The sequence below is a fragment of the Neopsephotus bourkii genome, unplaced genomic scaffold (genome assembly GCF_033783945.1).
Source record: "Neopsephotus bourkii isolate Nb327-2 ecotype Australia unplaced genomic scaffold, CSIRO-AGI_Nbou_v1 NB_1767, whole genome shotgun sequence".
NCBI classification, from domain to species: Eukaryota; Metazoa; Chordata; class Aves; order Psittaciformes; family Psittacidae; genus Neopsephotus; species Neopsephotus bourkii.
Genome location: NW_026902241.1, coordinates 11,258,259 through 11,271,862, shown reverse-complemented (window position 1 = coordinate 11,271,862; position 13,604 = coordinate 11,258,259). Strand labels below are relative to the sequence as shown.

General features: G+C 42.8%; 1 protein-coding gene across 2 annotated transcripts in view; it reads right to left on the bottom strand.

Moving 5' to 3' along the window:
* Positions 1-223: 223 nt before the first annotated feature.
* Positions 224-13,604, bottom strand: part of PGBD5 (piggyBac transposable element derived 5) — a 64,324-nt gene continuing 50,943 nt past the window's right edge. Inside the window, exons 5-7 of one of the 2 annotated variants that reach the window (XM_061378779.1) lie at positions 9,438-9,683; positions 3,958-4,063; positions 224-2,495 (exon numbers count right to left, since the gene is read on the bottom strand). In XM_061378779.1, coding sequence (XP_061234763.1) covers positions 2,300-2,495; positions 3,958-4,063; positions 9,438-9,683 — 548 coding nt within the window. In that variant the 3' untranslated portion in view covers positions 224-2,299. The remainder of the gene's footprint in view (positions 2,496-3,957; positions 4,064-9,437; positions 9,684-13,604) is intronic. The other variant, XM_061378780.1, reaches the window with a different exon arrangement.

Below are 13,604 nucleotides of genomic sequence, written 5' to 3'. Positions count from 1 at the left end.
ACTGAAGGCTTATGTTGCTGAACACTGCTTTTCATTCCTCATGCTAGCTCCTCTCTCACTTTGAATACTTGACAAGAACCAGCTACCACACTCAGTCTGAAGAGGGGTGATCTGAGTTCTCTGCAAGGCCAAGAAGACTTGAACTCATCTTGGGCTCCTATGCAGCTTGATGCTGCCAAGGACTACAGTGGTACAGACGCTCTCTTTCCTTTTGAGGCTTGTCCTTTCTTCCATGTTTCCTTTTTGAAGACCTTGCAGACTGAGAAGTAGAATGGGATGCTTAGGAACCCCACTTCTGTACATCGTGAAGCTGGCAGGCACAGCAGGACATGTGAGACAGTCTCCAGGCTGCATTGCAAGCAGAACCACCAGTTTGCTGTCCCCTTAATCTCCCTGCAACCAGGTGAGATCTGCCTCTAAGCCTACTCCAAACAAGTAAGACTTTGGTGGAAAGATGTCAGTGCAAAGATGTGCTTTGGGCTAGTCAGTAATTCACTAACCCGTGTTGGATTTTTCCCGTTATGATCTACATGCTATGCATTTGAACATCACATAACGAGGAAACCTGAAGAGTTCTCAAATTCATGCTGATTACCCTCTATTGGCTCTTGCCAGATAGATACATATACCCTGGTGAGGATTACACTGATGAAACCAATCAATCACTCCATTCCTCTGAATCAACCCAAGTCATTCTTTGGTAAAACTTTTCAGGTTTGGGCACCTAAAATCAACTGGTCCACTAAGCAACATGTTTTTGCCCTGTAAGTTAATGCAATTCTTTTTTGCATCCATTACTGATTGATAACCTTTGGAATACAGGGCTTTTGCTGATTGAGTTGTGGACTGAAATCAATAACATGTGGAGGGCAGCAGGGTAGTATTTCACCTCAGTATTAACTCTCCCCAGTTTCAATCATACATCTCTCAGCATTATTTTTCAAAGCTTCATCAGCCTTCAGATTCCACAAGAACCAAAATGTGGTGTTTCAACCCTGGGCACCAGCTTATGACTATGCTTGCCCTCTACAGTGTTACTCAGAAAAGGAGAACTGTTTGGGCTTGCTCTGTTTTGGGAAGGTTTAAGGTCTGGTTGAGATTGGACTACTTCCTTTTTGTAAAACACAATGCCATGTTATTTTGCTAAACATGTAATTTGCTTAATCACAACTACTGTGACAAGCCCTGAATTCTAATAAGAATTCCTACAGTCCACCCCACAGTGATAATGGGAAACACACTGCTATTAGCGACTTATTTTTTTCCTGCCAACTCTGTGCCAAATGAAGTCCTAAAATGGACCAAAAAAAGTCTTGACAAGTTACACAAGGAAAAGAAATTGCTGTTCCTAAAAACTTAACAGTCCATTACATTAGGTTTTTCAGCAACATTTAAGATACAGTTGAAATCAAGATGTACTCTGATTTCTCACCTGTACACAGACCGTGGCAGTTAAGATGTGAGGCAGTATTACTGGTTTACTCACTGTTTAATACTTACACAAACAAACAGTGAGTAATACTGTATAAAATGTCTCATCCTGGTTAAAAAAGAAAACCAATGTAATGCATTTCCATTTTAATTTCATGAAGATATTTGGTTTCTTCTAATTCTGCTGTGTTCTAACTGGGATCAAATTGCCATACATTACATTAATTTAAAAAAAAAAAACACAAAAAGAAACAAAAACATAAAAGGAAAGAAAAAGTCTGAACTGGTCCTCACTTCCTGGCTGCCTGCCTGTGAAGGTTGTGTTTGTCAATATGCTTGCTTCCGTCTTCATGTATCTGAACTGCTTCATTTAGCACACTGGGAGGACAGCAGCATGCCTTACAGGACGGCAGACACTCCCCACACCAAGCCCATGGTGCAGACTTACGCTACTTGTCCCAGAATTTAATAACTCCAAGCAAGGTACAGAGTCTTCTGTAATGCCCTCCTAGGACTGCTGAGCTACATGAGGTTATGACAAGCTCTTAGCCCAAGAGGAACTTTACAAGATGACTCTGTTCAAGACATAGTATTGAGATGACAACTCATATAAGTCTGTTTCTGGCGTACAGATTACCACAGGGCATTCACATATGCAATTTTGTGTCAGCTTTTCCAGTGGCACTTTCTGCAGGACATGTTTACATCCGGCTCCTACTAGGACAGTTTCCAACTCTATAGTGGCATCGCTTGGCATTTTTGGATGACAGCACTGGTGGTGTCACAAGTTCCTTGCTTTGTCATTCCAGGTGCAGTACCTTCTTCTGCTTACCCTCCAGCCCCTGTCTATGCCACCAAAAGCAATGCATCAATGGGAGGGTGAGGTGTCATCCAAGCCCAGAAGCTCCTTTACAAGTCTTTCCCCAAACTGTGCACGGCTATACCTCGTCACATGGTAGGCCTCTGACATTTTGTACAGGATGTAGGCATTGTTTATAGCGATGCTGATGGCAAACCAGAATACTTGCTGCCAGGTCTTGTTTGGTTTGTGAGAAATGAAATACCTAAAAAGCCAAGAGAGAAGGGGAGGGAAAAGCACTGTTCAGCCAAACACTTGCAGCTGGGATGAAAGAAATCACTGCAGGCAGAGATTCTGCAGTCCCAAAGGGGAAGCAGGCCCAGGACTTCATACCTAATGCAAGTACCATCGTAACAGTTTTTGTACAATGTATTTGACAGCCATTTCCAGTTAAGTTGTGAAATTTTGGGAACGTATAGTAGTGTCTAGAAGAAGAAACTTCCTTGCTCTCAGAAGCAAAGCCTCAGCAACACTCTCCTCTACAGAATTCCATGTAAAAGCGCCAATACAGACTCCTTGAGCTTCTCCATGACAAACATCCACGTGATGGGAGCTGTGGGTCTGAAACCCTTCAATTTGTAACTAAAATAAATGCCTCAGGCACACTATGTTACAGTTTAGGGAAGATTGCTGATGCTTCTCCTCTTGTTTATCTCTGCTGCAAGCAAAGAACGATTTCTGCTGCTGTCAACAGCAGGTGGGAGGATGTGGGGGTAGAGCCAGAGCGTGCAGTGCTGGTATGTGGAGCAATAATCCATAAGGCAGAACTAGAAAGGATTGACATCCTTATATTTAGGTTGTGACTAAATCTAGGACCACTCTTTGGTCATAAGATTTTCAACTTTCCTACTTTCATTTTTTTAGTAACCATTTAAATCTACTACTTTACCTCTTTTTCGTATTGATTTCCTCAGATAAGATCCCAGCATCAGTCTCCAGCAACCACCTCCTCCTCTTTCATCTCTTCTACTGAATTCTTGCTGCCTTGTTCAGAACTGGTTTAGAAAAATCCCTGATGCTTTTTCTCTCTTTTCATTTTTTAGTTCCTGAAATCTTCTGCAGTTCTTCACTATTGCCATAACCAAGCTTCACCACTGCTATTCTTGCTCATTTCTGTTTCTCCCTGCTACATTAAGAGCTAATATGAAGGACCACAACTGGAATTCAGAGGCTAAAAGACCAACATTATGCTGTTCCAGGTGATCTAGATCAGCTTTACATCCATAATTGAACATCTTTTTCTGCTGGCTCTAGTTGGGACAGATAATCACTGAAACACCACCTGCTGATAGGGGAGGAGAGCTGAGCTAGCCTGAGAGAGTTGTAGAGCTGCTAGACCCTTGCTGAAATCTCTGTTTGAGCCTTCAATTTGATGTGGCCAAGAACATCAGTTTGCAGGCTCATCTTCCCAATGCTTCTTAAAAGTCAAGATGTTAAGAACACAAGTCTCAAGTTTTGTTGACAGGTGGATATACAGATAGAGCCAGAAACAACACTAGCAATGCAGCTCTTGCTCGTGCAGACTCAGCTTCTGATCTTTGACTTGAAACAGGAATTTTGTTAGATATTAATACCCTGAAAGCAGGATTGGGCCCTCAGCTGCATCTCAACATGGAGTACTCAAATCAGCAACAGAGAAATATACACAGACACATATTCTTACTTACTTGCTGTATTTGTCATCGTATTTGCAGATATAGCTGAGGTGAGCAGCAAAGGCTTCAACTGCCAATGGGCATGGAATTTCTCCACTTTTTCTCTTAATTATAACTCCTGCATCAAATAGACACATAACAGTTTGAAATCCATTGGTCTAGCAATTAAAACAAATGGTTTCTATATACAGTCTGTTATAAAATAAATCTTATTGACAGTTTCTGACCTAAAACTGGGAAGTTCTCTGTAACAGAGACACTAATTTGATTTTTTCTTTCTTGGTAGTACACTGAGCAAGTGGAAGGGTAAGAAGAGGCGTCATTTGTCACCTGGAAATGGAGAGGCATTAGACACAAACACTTTTACCGTATGTTCAGAAAAACCCACACATGGCCGTGGACTCGCAGCAGCCCCCTACAGTCTTTCCTCTGTTAGTTCCCAATGTGTTGTAGTCATGGCTAGAGCTGTGACTTGCCAATTTATGCTCTGAGTTCTTAAGGTCCCAAATGGGCCCTTTGAAATTAAATCCCTTACCTCCACCCATGGAAGGCAAGAGCAACACTGCCTTCATGCCACTGGGTGTTAAATGATAAAGAAAAGAAAATACACTAAGCAGGAGTCAACTGGCTCAACCCAGTCAAGACAGAGGTGATGCTGGTGGGTGAGTTGAGGGAGTCACAACCACAGTATCTTTGAAATGAGAAGCAGCTTCATTTGCTGCTGTAGGGAGACAGAGCTCAGATGCATGTTTAGGTTGCTCAGTGGCGCTGAGCACACATTTCTCCCCCTGTGAGTGATGCTTCCTGCCCTGCCTGGTTAGTTGGCTTGATACTTCAGCTCACCATAGGGAAAGACTACCCTGCTTACTGCAGAAATCTGTGGTAAGGCAACAAGTCCCCTGCACCTACCTACCAATCCCTCTTTGCATAGGCAAAGATGTGGTGCCTAGAGCAGGTTACTCCAAGAACGGGCCCTGTTCCCTCTGACCTGGCCTTCTCCAATACTACAGCAGTATATCTGAGTTCAACACTCTCCCAAAAACCCCCCTAGCTCTTCTCTGATTTACTATTTCTGTCCTCCATGTTTTCCCTGTCGAGGGAAAGCTCCTTGTAGGAAGGAAGCTTGAATAAAAACTTACAGTATGTGAGTCTATTCCCTAACTTTTGACTTTATGTCCCTCCAGGGTGTGATGGTCAGCTCTCCAGGATGTGGGACCACCTCTTGCTCAGTGTCTGTGGCACACTGTCTAGTGAGGATCCCTGTTTGCTCCCAGGTACAACACTATTTTTCTCCAGGTCTAACGAAGCACAGACTTGGTTGCATCCTTTCTCAGCATTCTTCCAATATGGGTACAATCCTGGCCTTTCTCAAGTCTTCAAACACTCATTGCCCTTCTTTTGCCAACTCATTTTACAATCATCCCTAAAATGCTCCTCACGTTTTGATTACAGACTTTACCATTTCATTCCTTCAGCTGGAAGTCTCATTTCATCCATTATCTCTGTCAAGCCCCCTGTGCTGTCCTAGCTGGCAGGCTCTATTCTGAAGCAAGATGTATGACACATCCTAAATGTCACGTTACAGCTGAGCCAAGCAGCAATTTATCTGTGGTCTTTAATAGTCTGATTTTACAAGAGGCCAAAATGATATCACCTCTAAATTGTTCAATATACTCTCACCTCTGCCTCCCCAAACTGGGTTTAAATGTACCCCAAGGGCTGGGAAAAAAAAGCAATCAAACAAATAAACACATCTTTCATTACATTCACATACTTATTATAGTGCTCTTTTTTATTTTTTTGATCCTTTTAATGAGTCCTACAAAAATCTGTCCAGCACGAGGTAAAATGGGCTGATATATCACCAGTCTGCATCAGTGTTACAAGATCACTTGCCATCCCACCTGGGCAGGTCAGGAAAGGGTGAGTATGTTCCTGGTGCCAGTGTTTTACAGAAAAATCCCCTCCTTTTTCCTCTTACTTTCTTCTCCTTCCTCTCCCTCTCTACTTCTTGGAGGATTTATATTTCCTTTGCAATTTGCTTTGTATTCGCAGCCCTTTTAAAAAAATGCAGTGGCAGCTAAGCTGGTATCACATACTCCCTCTCACTTTCTATTGTATTCCATGTAACATTCCCCTGTTTTGAGAATACAAACAGCTTTACAGCCTTCCCTAGGCTTGCTTTGTAGGCATAGGCCACATCTCCAGGGAAGACAAATGCCAGAGCTGGGTCCTCCCTAGCTGCAGGTCTCTGTGGCAAGCAGTCCCAAGCCAGCTGACTCACCAGCACATCCGATGAGCTATTTCCCCTCCAGGTTCTCCCCCAGCATTGCTGTGTTCCTATCCCTGGCAGCACTCCAGGGAACGCACCGCCTGCGCTGTCTTTGCCTGTGTGCTGGAAGGAGTGCTGGCTGCCATGCTGCCACTGCGGACAGCCATCAGCTTTTGGGTTTGAAATGTAGTCTCACAAAGGACATATGGAAATTTCTAGTTAAAACCATAAGCTTCCCCATCCTAAACCATACTTTTTAACATTATGCTTATATCCTCAGACTTTCCACTTCCTGGCTAATCCCACAAGCTGATTTTTTCAGGAAACTAGATTGTGACTGGACACTCCTCACTCCAGCTTCTCCTGGGCTAATAACTGCACAGGGACTTACTTACGTAACTGCTTCATGCAATTGTGATGCCTCCACATCTCCCATCTTCTCACAAGGCACTTGTGAGATGCCAACACGACATTTTCAGCAATTTAGTCATTGCATGTGTGTCCCTACCTTTGTTTTCTACCCTTAGCTATTGTCTACTTAGCTTTTAAGTAGAGCTGGTTGGTGAAGAGCTTCAGAAAGAAGCTACTTAAAAATATCTTGGGTTCAACAAGTTTTTGCTAAAGATGTCATCCTGTGCATGCTGTCATTCTTGTCGTTCTGTGCAGCAAGTGAGGTTACTGCCTGCTCCATCCTGCTTCATCTGAGGAATAGAAAAGACTGTAGCTATTTCTAGAATATAGTAATGGAGATGCTGGGAAAGTGAGCACCAGATCTGGAGTGGAAAAACAAAAATGCAGCCTTTTCCCACAGATGGGGACATTTGGGTCAGCACATACCTCACCTGCTTTAGAATAAGGGTAACTTTTTTACTCTTTGGGGGTCCCAATCCCAATCTCTTTTGGTTTCTCAATTCTTCTGTAATACAGACACAAGGGAAAATTAACTCAAGTTAAAGCTTAAGGGAAATTTAAAACCCCACTGAACTTTGTTCTAGACAGAAATTTCATGCTTGATAGCAGAGTAAGCAGGGCATTTTTGCAAGACTAAAGATAAAACTCATCCTTTAGCATCTGAGATGATGTATTATGACACATTGGTTCAAAACATCTATAATAAATAACCTGCTGCATCTAAGAATAGTATTCATAGATCAGCTCTGACAGGTGTACTGCCCTCCTGGTGCCTCTGTCTTGGGTGGGATTTGCACTCCAAGTACAGGCAAGATTTACCCTCTTGACTTTCCTTTGGATTGCAATAAATAGCTCATTATTAGCTATATTCATCTCTTTTGTCATTCTGTTTGTTTTGACCATCTCTTGCCTTACGTTTTTAAGGTTTTCTCTCCATGGCCTCCTCCACCCCCCTGCCAACATTTACCCAGTGCAAACACACACTATGAATTGTCACGCAATCCCACTGATGCCAGTTTCTGTCCTACCCTGTGTCGGCTTTATTCCCCTTTGTCTCTGCCTCCTCTCCCATCTAATGCACGTTCACCAGCACGTTTGTGCTCCAGGCTTTCCTCAAGGACAGTAGATTCTTCCTCTATATTTACATGCCTTAGAGGACACTTTGGCGGTCCAGCTTTAAGGTGGTTTGAACTAGCTTTGCTGCACTGACTACGGAGATGCCAAATTAGAGGCAGGCAATCTGCTCTCCTGCCTTCCTACCGAGTCTCCATCTGTTCCCACCTCTCCACTAGAGACTCTCTTCTCCCCAGCACCACTCTTTAAAAAGGCAGTCCCTGTTTTCTGCTCTGATTCACCGTGAACTATGTCAACTGTCCCAGCCAGCATTTGGTGAGCAGTGTGTTGGGCAGGTCTTGTCCATCACAAGCTACCTCACACAGTCCCAGGTTTGCCAAAACAGACCCCAGGTCAATCACAAGAATAACAGCCCACACCTCTGTGTGCTTCTTGTAAAGGATGCTGCCAGTGCAGAGTCTGCTTTTGTTTTCTTTTTTTAACAGTTAACACTGTTACCTTAAAAACAGAGTATTTTTCTAGTAATATTTATGAATCAGAACCAAATGCTCTGGGCTAGCCTATAAAAACCAAGTGACATGTAGTGATAACTCTTGTCCAGTTAGAGCAGCTGAATGACCTAATTCCACGCCACTTGTAGGGAGCAGCACTGCTCTGGAGACTGGCTTCAGCAGGGTCCCCAAAGTGTCATACTTCTTTCACATATGTATTTTCAGCATTTGTGCTCAGACACTGGTCCATGTGAGTCACCAAGTCCTTGCTGTGCTGTACTGCTCAGCAGAACTCCTCAGGATCAGCCACACTTTGCTATGGTAATGAGCCTTCTGGCAAGGCACTGAACAACGCTAAGTCAACCTCTCAGCTTACCATACGGTAATTCAAGACCTTAACATTGCTTCTGCTGTCTGTAAACATGTGTGAGAGTCACTCAGGATTCAGAACATCAGTGTACAAGATGCCTTTGGACTGGTGGCTTTACAGTTAAAGATTTAGGTTATTCACACCTGTCTCATGCAGTTATACGTAAGTCTGAATAATAAAACTGAAAAGAAACTGAATCAAGATTTTCACTGAAAGATTAATTTCAGAGTGTTAGCTAATCATACTGCATCTTACAGAAGTTTCCAAAGTTTCTTAAAACCACCTGTATATGTGCACAAAGATTTCAGTGTCAAGAAGCTCTTTGCAATTTTTTGAACTATCCAACTTATCTGCTTTGGCTTCTTTTCGTCAACTGCTAAAATCAATTTATCATACAACAGGAAGCCTTAATCACATTTACTTCTGGAAAAAGATGTTTGTTTGTGACTAAGTTTTTACTGGATAGGATAAATTAATTTTAGGATCTGCTCAGAGCTCTAAGTACATCATGACATTAATATTTCTGTAGCAGCAATTCTATAAGATGCTTTCCAAATGGGGCTAGGATGGTGTAATACAACAACCATCTTCCCTTCTCTGACCATCAGCAAAGCTATCATCTTTATACCTAAAAGGACACTGCTTCCACCAGCTCAGGAAAGGAGGCTGCACTGCAGTAGGATTTTAACCTTTGTATGGGAAAAGAGAATAGCTTAGGAAGACACAAAAGGGAAGTAACCACTACTGCTACTGTTTATCTAGGATATTACTATCGAGCTCTTTGGTCAGGCTTACTTTAAAACTCAGTGACTCGTTTTGCCTTGTCACATAAAGCACGTGCATTTTTGAGATGAGCAGTAGGAATGCTGCTTACCTTGTTGAACTGGTGAATAGGCATTGGTCAGAAAACGAAAGTTCCCTTTATTGTACCAGCAGATCAAGGACATGTTTCCCTTCATTCTTATTCTGTACTGTCCTCTGGACTGGGGAGTTTCAGGGTTGTTCAGCATGGACGGAGGTAGGCCTGTGCAGTCACTCTTCCTGGTGCTCAGCAACCCACAGCAGTAAATCTCTGCATGTGAACAAAAATACTCTCTATCAGCAAGCCATTGCATGGACCCTGAAAGCAAGAGCAGTAGAGCAACTTCTTTGCAGTTCCACTGGCCTTCTCCTGTAATATCAAAGATTTGTGTCCTACAGTAATGTCTCTGGAAACAGAAACAAGTGCAGAAAACCTGCTGTCTTGATAAAATGTATTGACACCTCCTAAACATTTATGATGAAGGAAAAGAATTCAGGGTACCTTCTCAACACTAACATCTATAATCTGTGTAATAGTGTTCACAACATGTTTGAAATTGGACTGCAAATAACCCCAACAATGATATGCATTATGGAACAAATCAGGATTTATGCTCCAAGTGTCTCTGGTGCATAAATAAGAGAATAAAATGTGGAGGGAGCAGGGAGGTAGGGAAACATATAGCAGCTTAGATGTTAACTGAAATAAATTGTCCTGCATGACTCCCATAATGCTTTTGATCACAGCATACATAGCTGACAAACTCCAGTTTATTGTTTCATCGTGCTGCCCAGTTGTTGATTTTCAGCTCACTACTCCTTGTACCTGCATCATCTCGTTTGTTAAGGAAATGCTGCTTTAGCAATTAAGAACCACGGAAACTGCTGGTTGATTTAAAAAGTGCATGTGCCAGAAGGATAGAGAAGGTGGAAATATAAGTTCAACAAAAAGAGATTTTAGGGAAAGGAGATAAAGCAAGGCGCCCTAGCTGAATGAGCACTGATCTTGACTAGTACAGACATCAGAGGTTGCACAGGTGACACATTCTGCTGCTTACAAAAGCTCCTTGGTCTTTTGTGAGGCAAATATGTGAATGAATCAATTAATAAAATCTAACACCACAAAGCACATGTCAGTGCAACCAGGTAGGCACAAACAAGATTTGGAAACAACATTAATAATGACAATGGTTGAATTTGTCATTACGTGGTGAAATAATAACAGCCTGTTTCTGTTAGTTCAAGAGAAACAGAACTTTTTGATCAAATTAACTTTTGATCAAATTAACTGAACTCAAGGAAATCTTGGATGGGAATTTCCTCAGTTTCCCTAGGCTTTCTGCTAATCCACAGAAGTGGGAAAAAAACCCAACAAACAAAGGCCATGGATCATGATGACATCTGTGCACATCCTTCATATGGCAGCAGAGGCTTTTGGCAGTTCAAAGCTCATCTGTCAGCTAAGTCTGCTTGATCAGATTTTTCATTGTGCTGAATTCTGCACATTGGACAACTGGATATACTTACAGGGGACATGCCAAGTCAGACTACCATGTCTGGTTTCCCTTGAGCGTGTTGCCTCTGTTCTTGGGTTTCCATTTATGTGGCTTTTCTGCCTTTGTCTTTCTGGAATGACCTGAGTGCTTGAGTGCCTTTGTCTTGGTTCATGTAGCGGCAGGCATGCTGAGCATCCCCTCAACAGCTCACAGATGCTACAGGAATACTAATATAAAAATTGCTAATACTCATCAATTGGTCCAGTTGCTGTGAGCAGGTCTACACAGAGCTCCTCCATCACAAATTTAACACGCTCATTTCAGAAGATCAACCAACACAGCAGTGGGGAATCTTTATTCTGAATGAGGAAATCTGTACTTCATCAGTTTTTTCTAATGAATGAATCAATCCCTCCAAATTTCCTTCCACAAAAGACAACGAGAAAAGCCTGCAAGCTTGCAAACTTTGGCATTAACATAACAACCTTCTAGAAAGCTTTCTTCTAGTCGATATTAAAATCTTCCCGCTCTGATATCGGCAAGCATAAGAAGGATTTCCTTAGCTGCCTAAGATTTAGGACTCGCTGAACTCCCCAGGAGACTGCAAAGGTATAAAACCAACCTAGTAAGTACATTATTCTGCTAGAGCTTCAAAACAGCAACACCCATCTCTGAGATCACATAATAATTAATTGTAGCCTTTTCTTTAGCCTGAGCAATAAGCCTGCAGAAAGATTCTAGCAGGTGTTTCACTCCTCATACAGAATAAAGGATCCTCTCACTCCTGGGAACCTTTTCCAGTCTCAGGCACATACTGTGTAACTTTCCTGCTGCATAGCCCAGAAAAGTGCAGCACTTCTGCACATTTACCAGCATCTCTCATCATGGTTGACACCCTTAATCCGCAGAGTTCTTTAAAACCACCCAGTTACTATAGCAATAGAAGCAATAAAAATTATGCCCATATGGCTCAATGAAGTTTTTGTGTGTAATTAAATCAGAATCACAACAGGTGTTTGCAACATACACAGGAAACATTGGGGACAGGCTGTCCTCTGGTCTTTTATATACGCAGTATAAACACATACACCTAAACTAGCTTAGCAAAGATGAGGAAATGTGGTGTAGTCACCCAAGATTCTCCCTGCGGTCTGCAGACCCTGGAGAGCTTGTGCTGAAGCCTGTTTCCACATCTTCTTTAGTACCATATGCAAAGTTAGCCAGGCTTGAACAAGTTCAGGCAAAAATACACATTCTGCACTCATTCTGCATGCAACGCTGAGTCATGTCAGAGCTAGGGCAATTGGGGGGCCTATGTGGGAAGCAGGCAAGAGCTTGCTTTAGTCAATACGCTGGAGTTGCAGCATCCTTCAAAGCTTGTGGGAAGTGCCATGGTCAACCAGGCTGGCAGCTCCTGCAGCTTTGCCAACCCCAGCCGCTTTGCAGGAGAGAGCCAGCTGCTTCTGCTGGTTCAGAAAGTGCAAAAGGGACTTCAGGGAACCCTACGTTTAAGAGAAGCATGGGACACAGGGCTTTAGGAGGGGCTGTCCTCTGTAATGGACAACACTAATGCTTAGAAATAATGAAAACAGAAGCTGAGCTATGAATGAACGTCACAGCAAGTAACAATGACAGCTGTCTGCTTGCAGAACAGAGAATTTGGGGCATTTCAGTGCAGGTTTCCAGTCCTATTAAGAGGCCAGAGAAAGAAATGCTTTGTATGTCCACTGAAAAAAAGAGGTCTATGCAGGCTTTTTTGAAAAAGACCCAAAAGCCCTGTCTTATTTTCTTAAGTTTTCTCAGCTCTTGGTATCTTCATAGATCTTAGAATTATGTTCACCAACATCGCTTTACACTACTAGGCACAGATTCTCTACTGTGGTACAGTGAAGGTGCTACACAGCAGGCTTTCAAATAAAGAGCTGTGGATTTTGCAGTAATGCATGTGTGGGTTAGGGTTAAGAAAAGCAAACGACAGTTAAGGTTCCAAAAAAAGTCTTCATTGAATCACAGGATCCTATGGATTAAAGTGTATTTCAGGTTAGAAGGGAACTTAGGAGGTCTCTGGTCCCATCTCCTGCTCAGAGTAGTGTCAGCTCTGAGGTCAGATGGCACTGCTCAGGGCTTTATCTTGTCTGGGCTTAAAACCATCCAAGGACAGAGACTGCACAACCACTCTGGGAATCCTGCTGCACTGCCCACAGGACAAACCTTACATCTAGTCTGAACTACTTTTTTTGTTTCAGTTTTTCTGTTGTTTTTGTCCTACCATGATGCACCACCGCAAAAAGTTCCATTCAGAGAGTCATAGAACAGTTTGGATTGGAAGGGTCCTTAATCATCTAGTTACAAGCCCCCTGTCATGGTCAGGGACACCTTACACTAGACCATGTTGCGCAAAGCCCTGTCCAACCTGGCCTTGAACATTTCCCACTTCCAGGGATGGGGCATCCAGAGCTTCACTGGGCAACCAGTGCCAGTGTATCACCACCCTCACAGTAAAGAACTTCTCCCTAACGTCTCATCTAAATCTACCCTCTTCCAGTTTAAAGCCATTCGCCCTTCCCTATCACTACATGCCCTTGTAAAAAGTACCTCTCCAGCTTTCTTGTAGACCCCCTAGGTACTGGAAGGCTGCTATAACTCTCGATAACCTCCCTAGGATAGCATAAGACTGTTGCTGGGTCCTCTTGAAGCCTACACTTCTCAGGCTGAACAAGCATATTTCCCTCCCCATAGCAGAG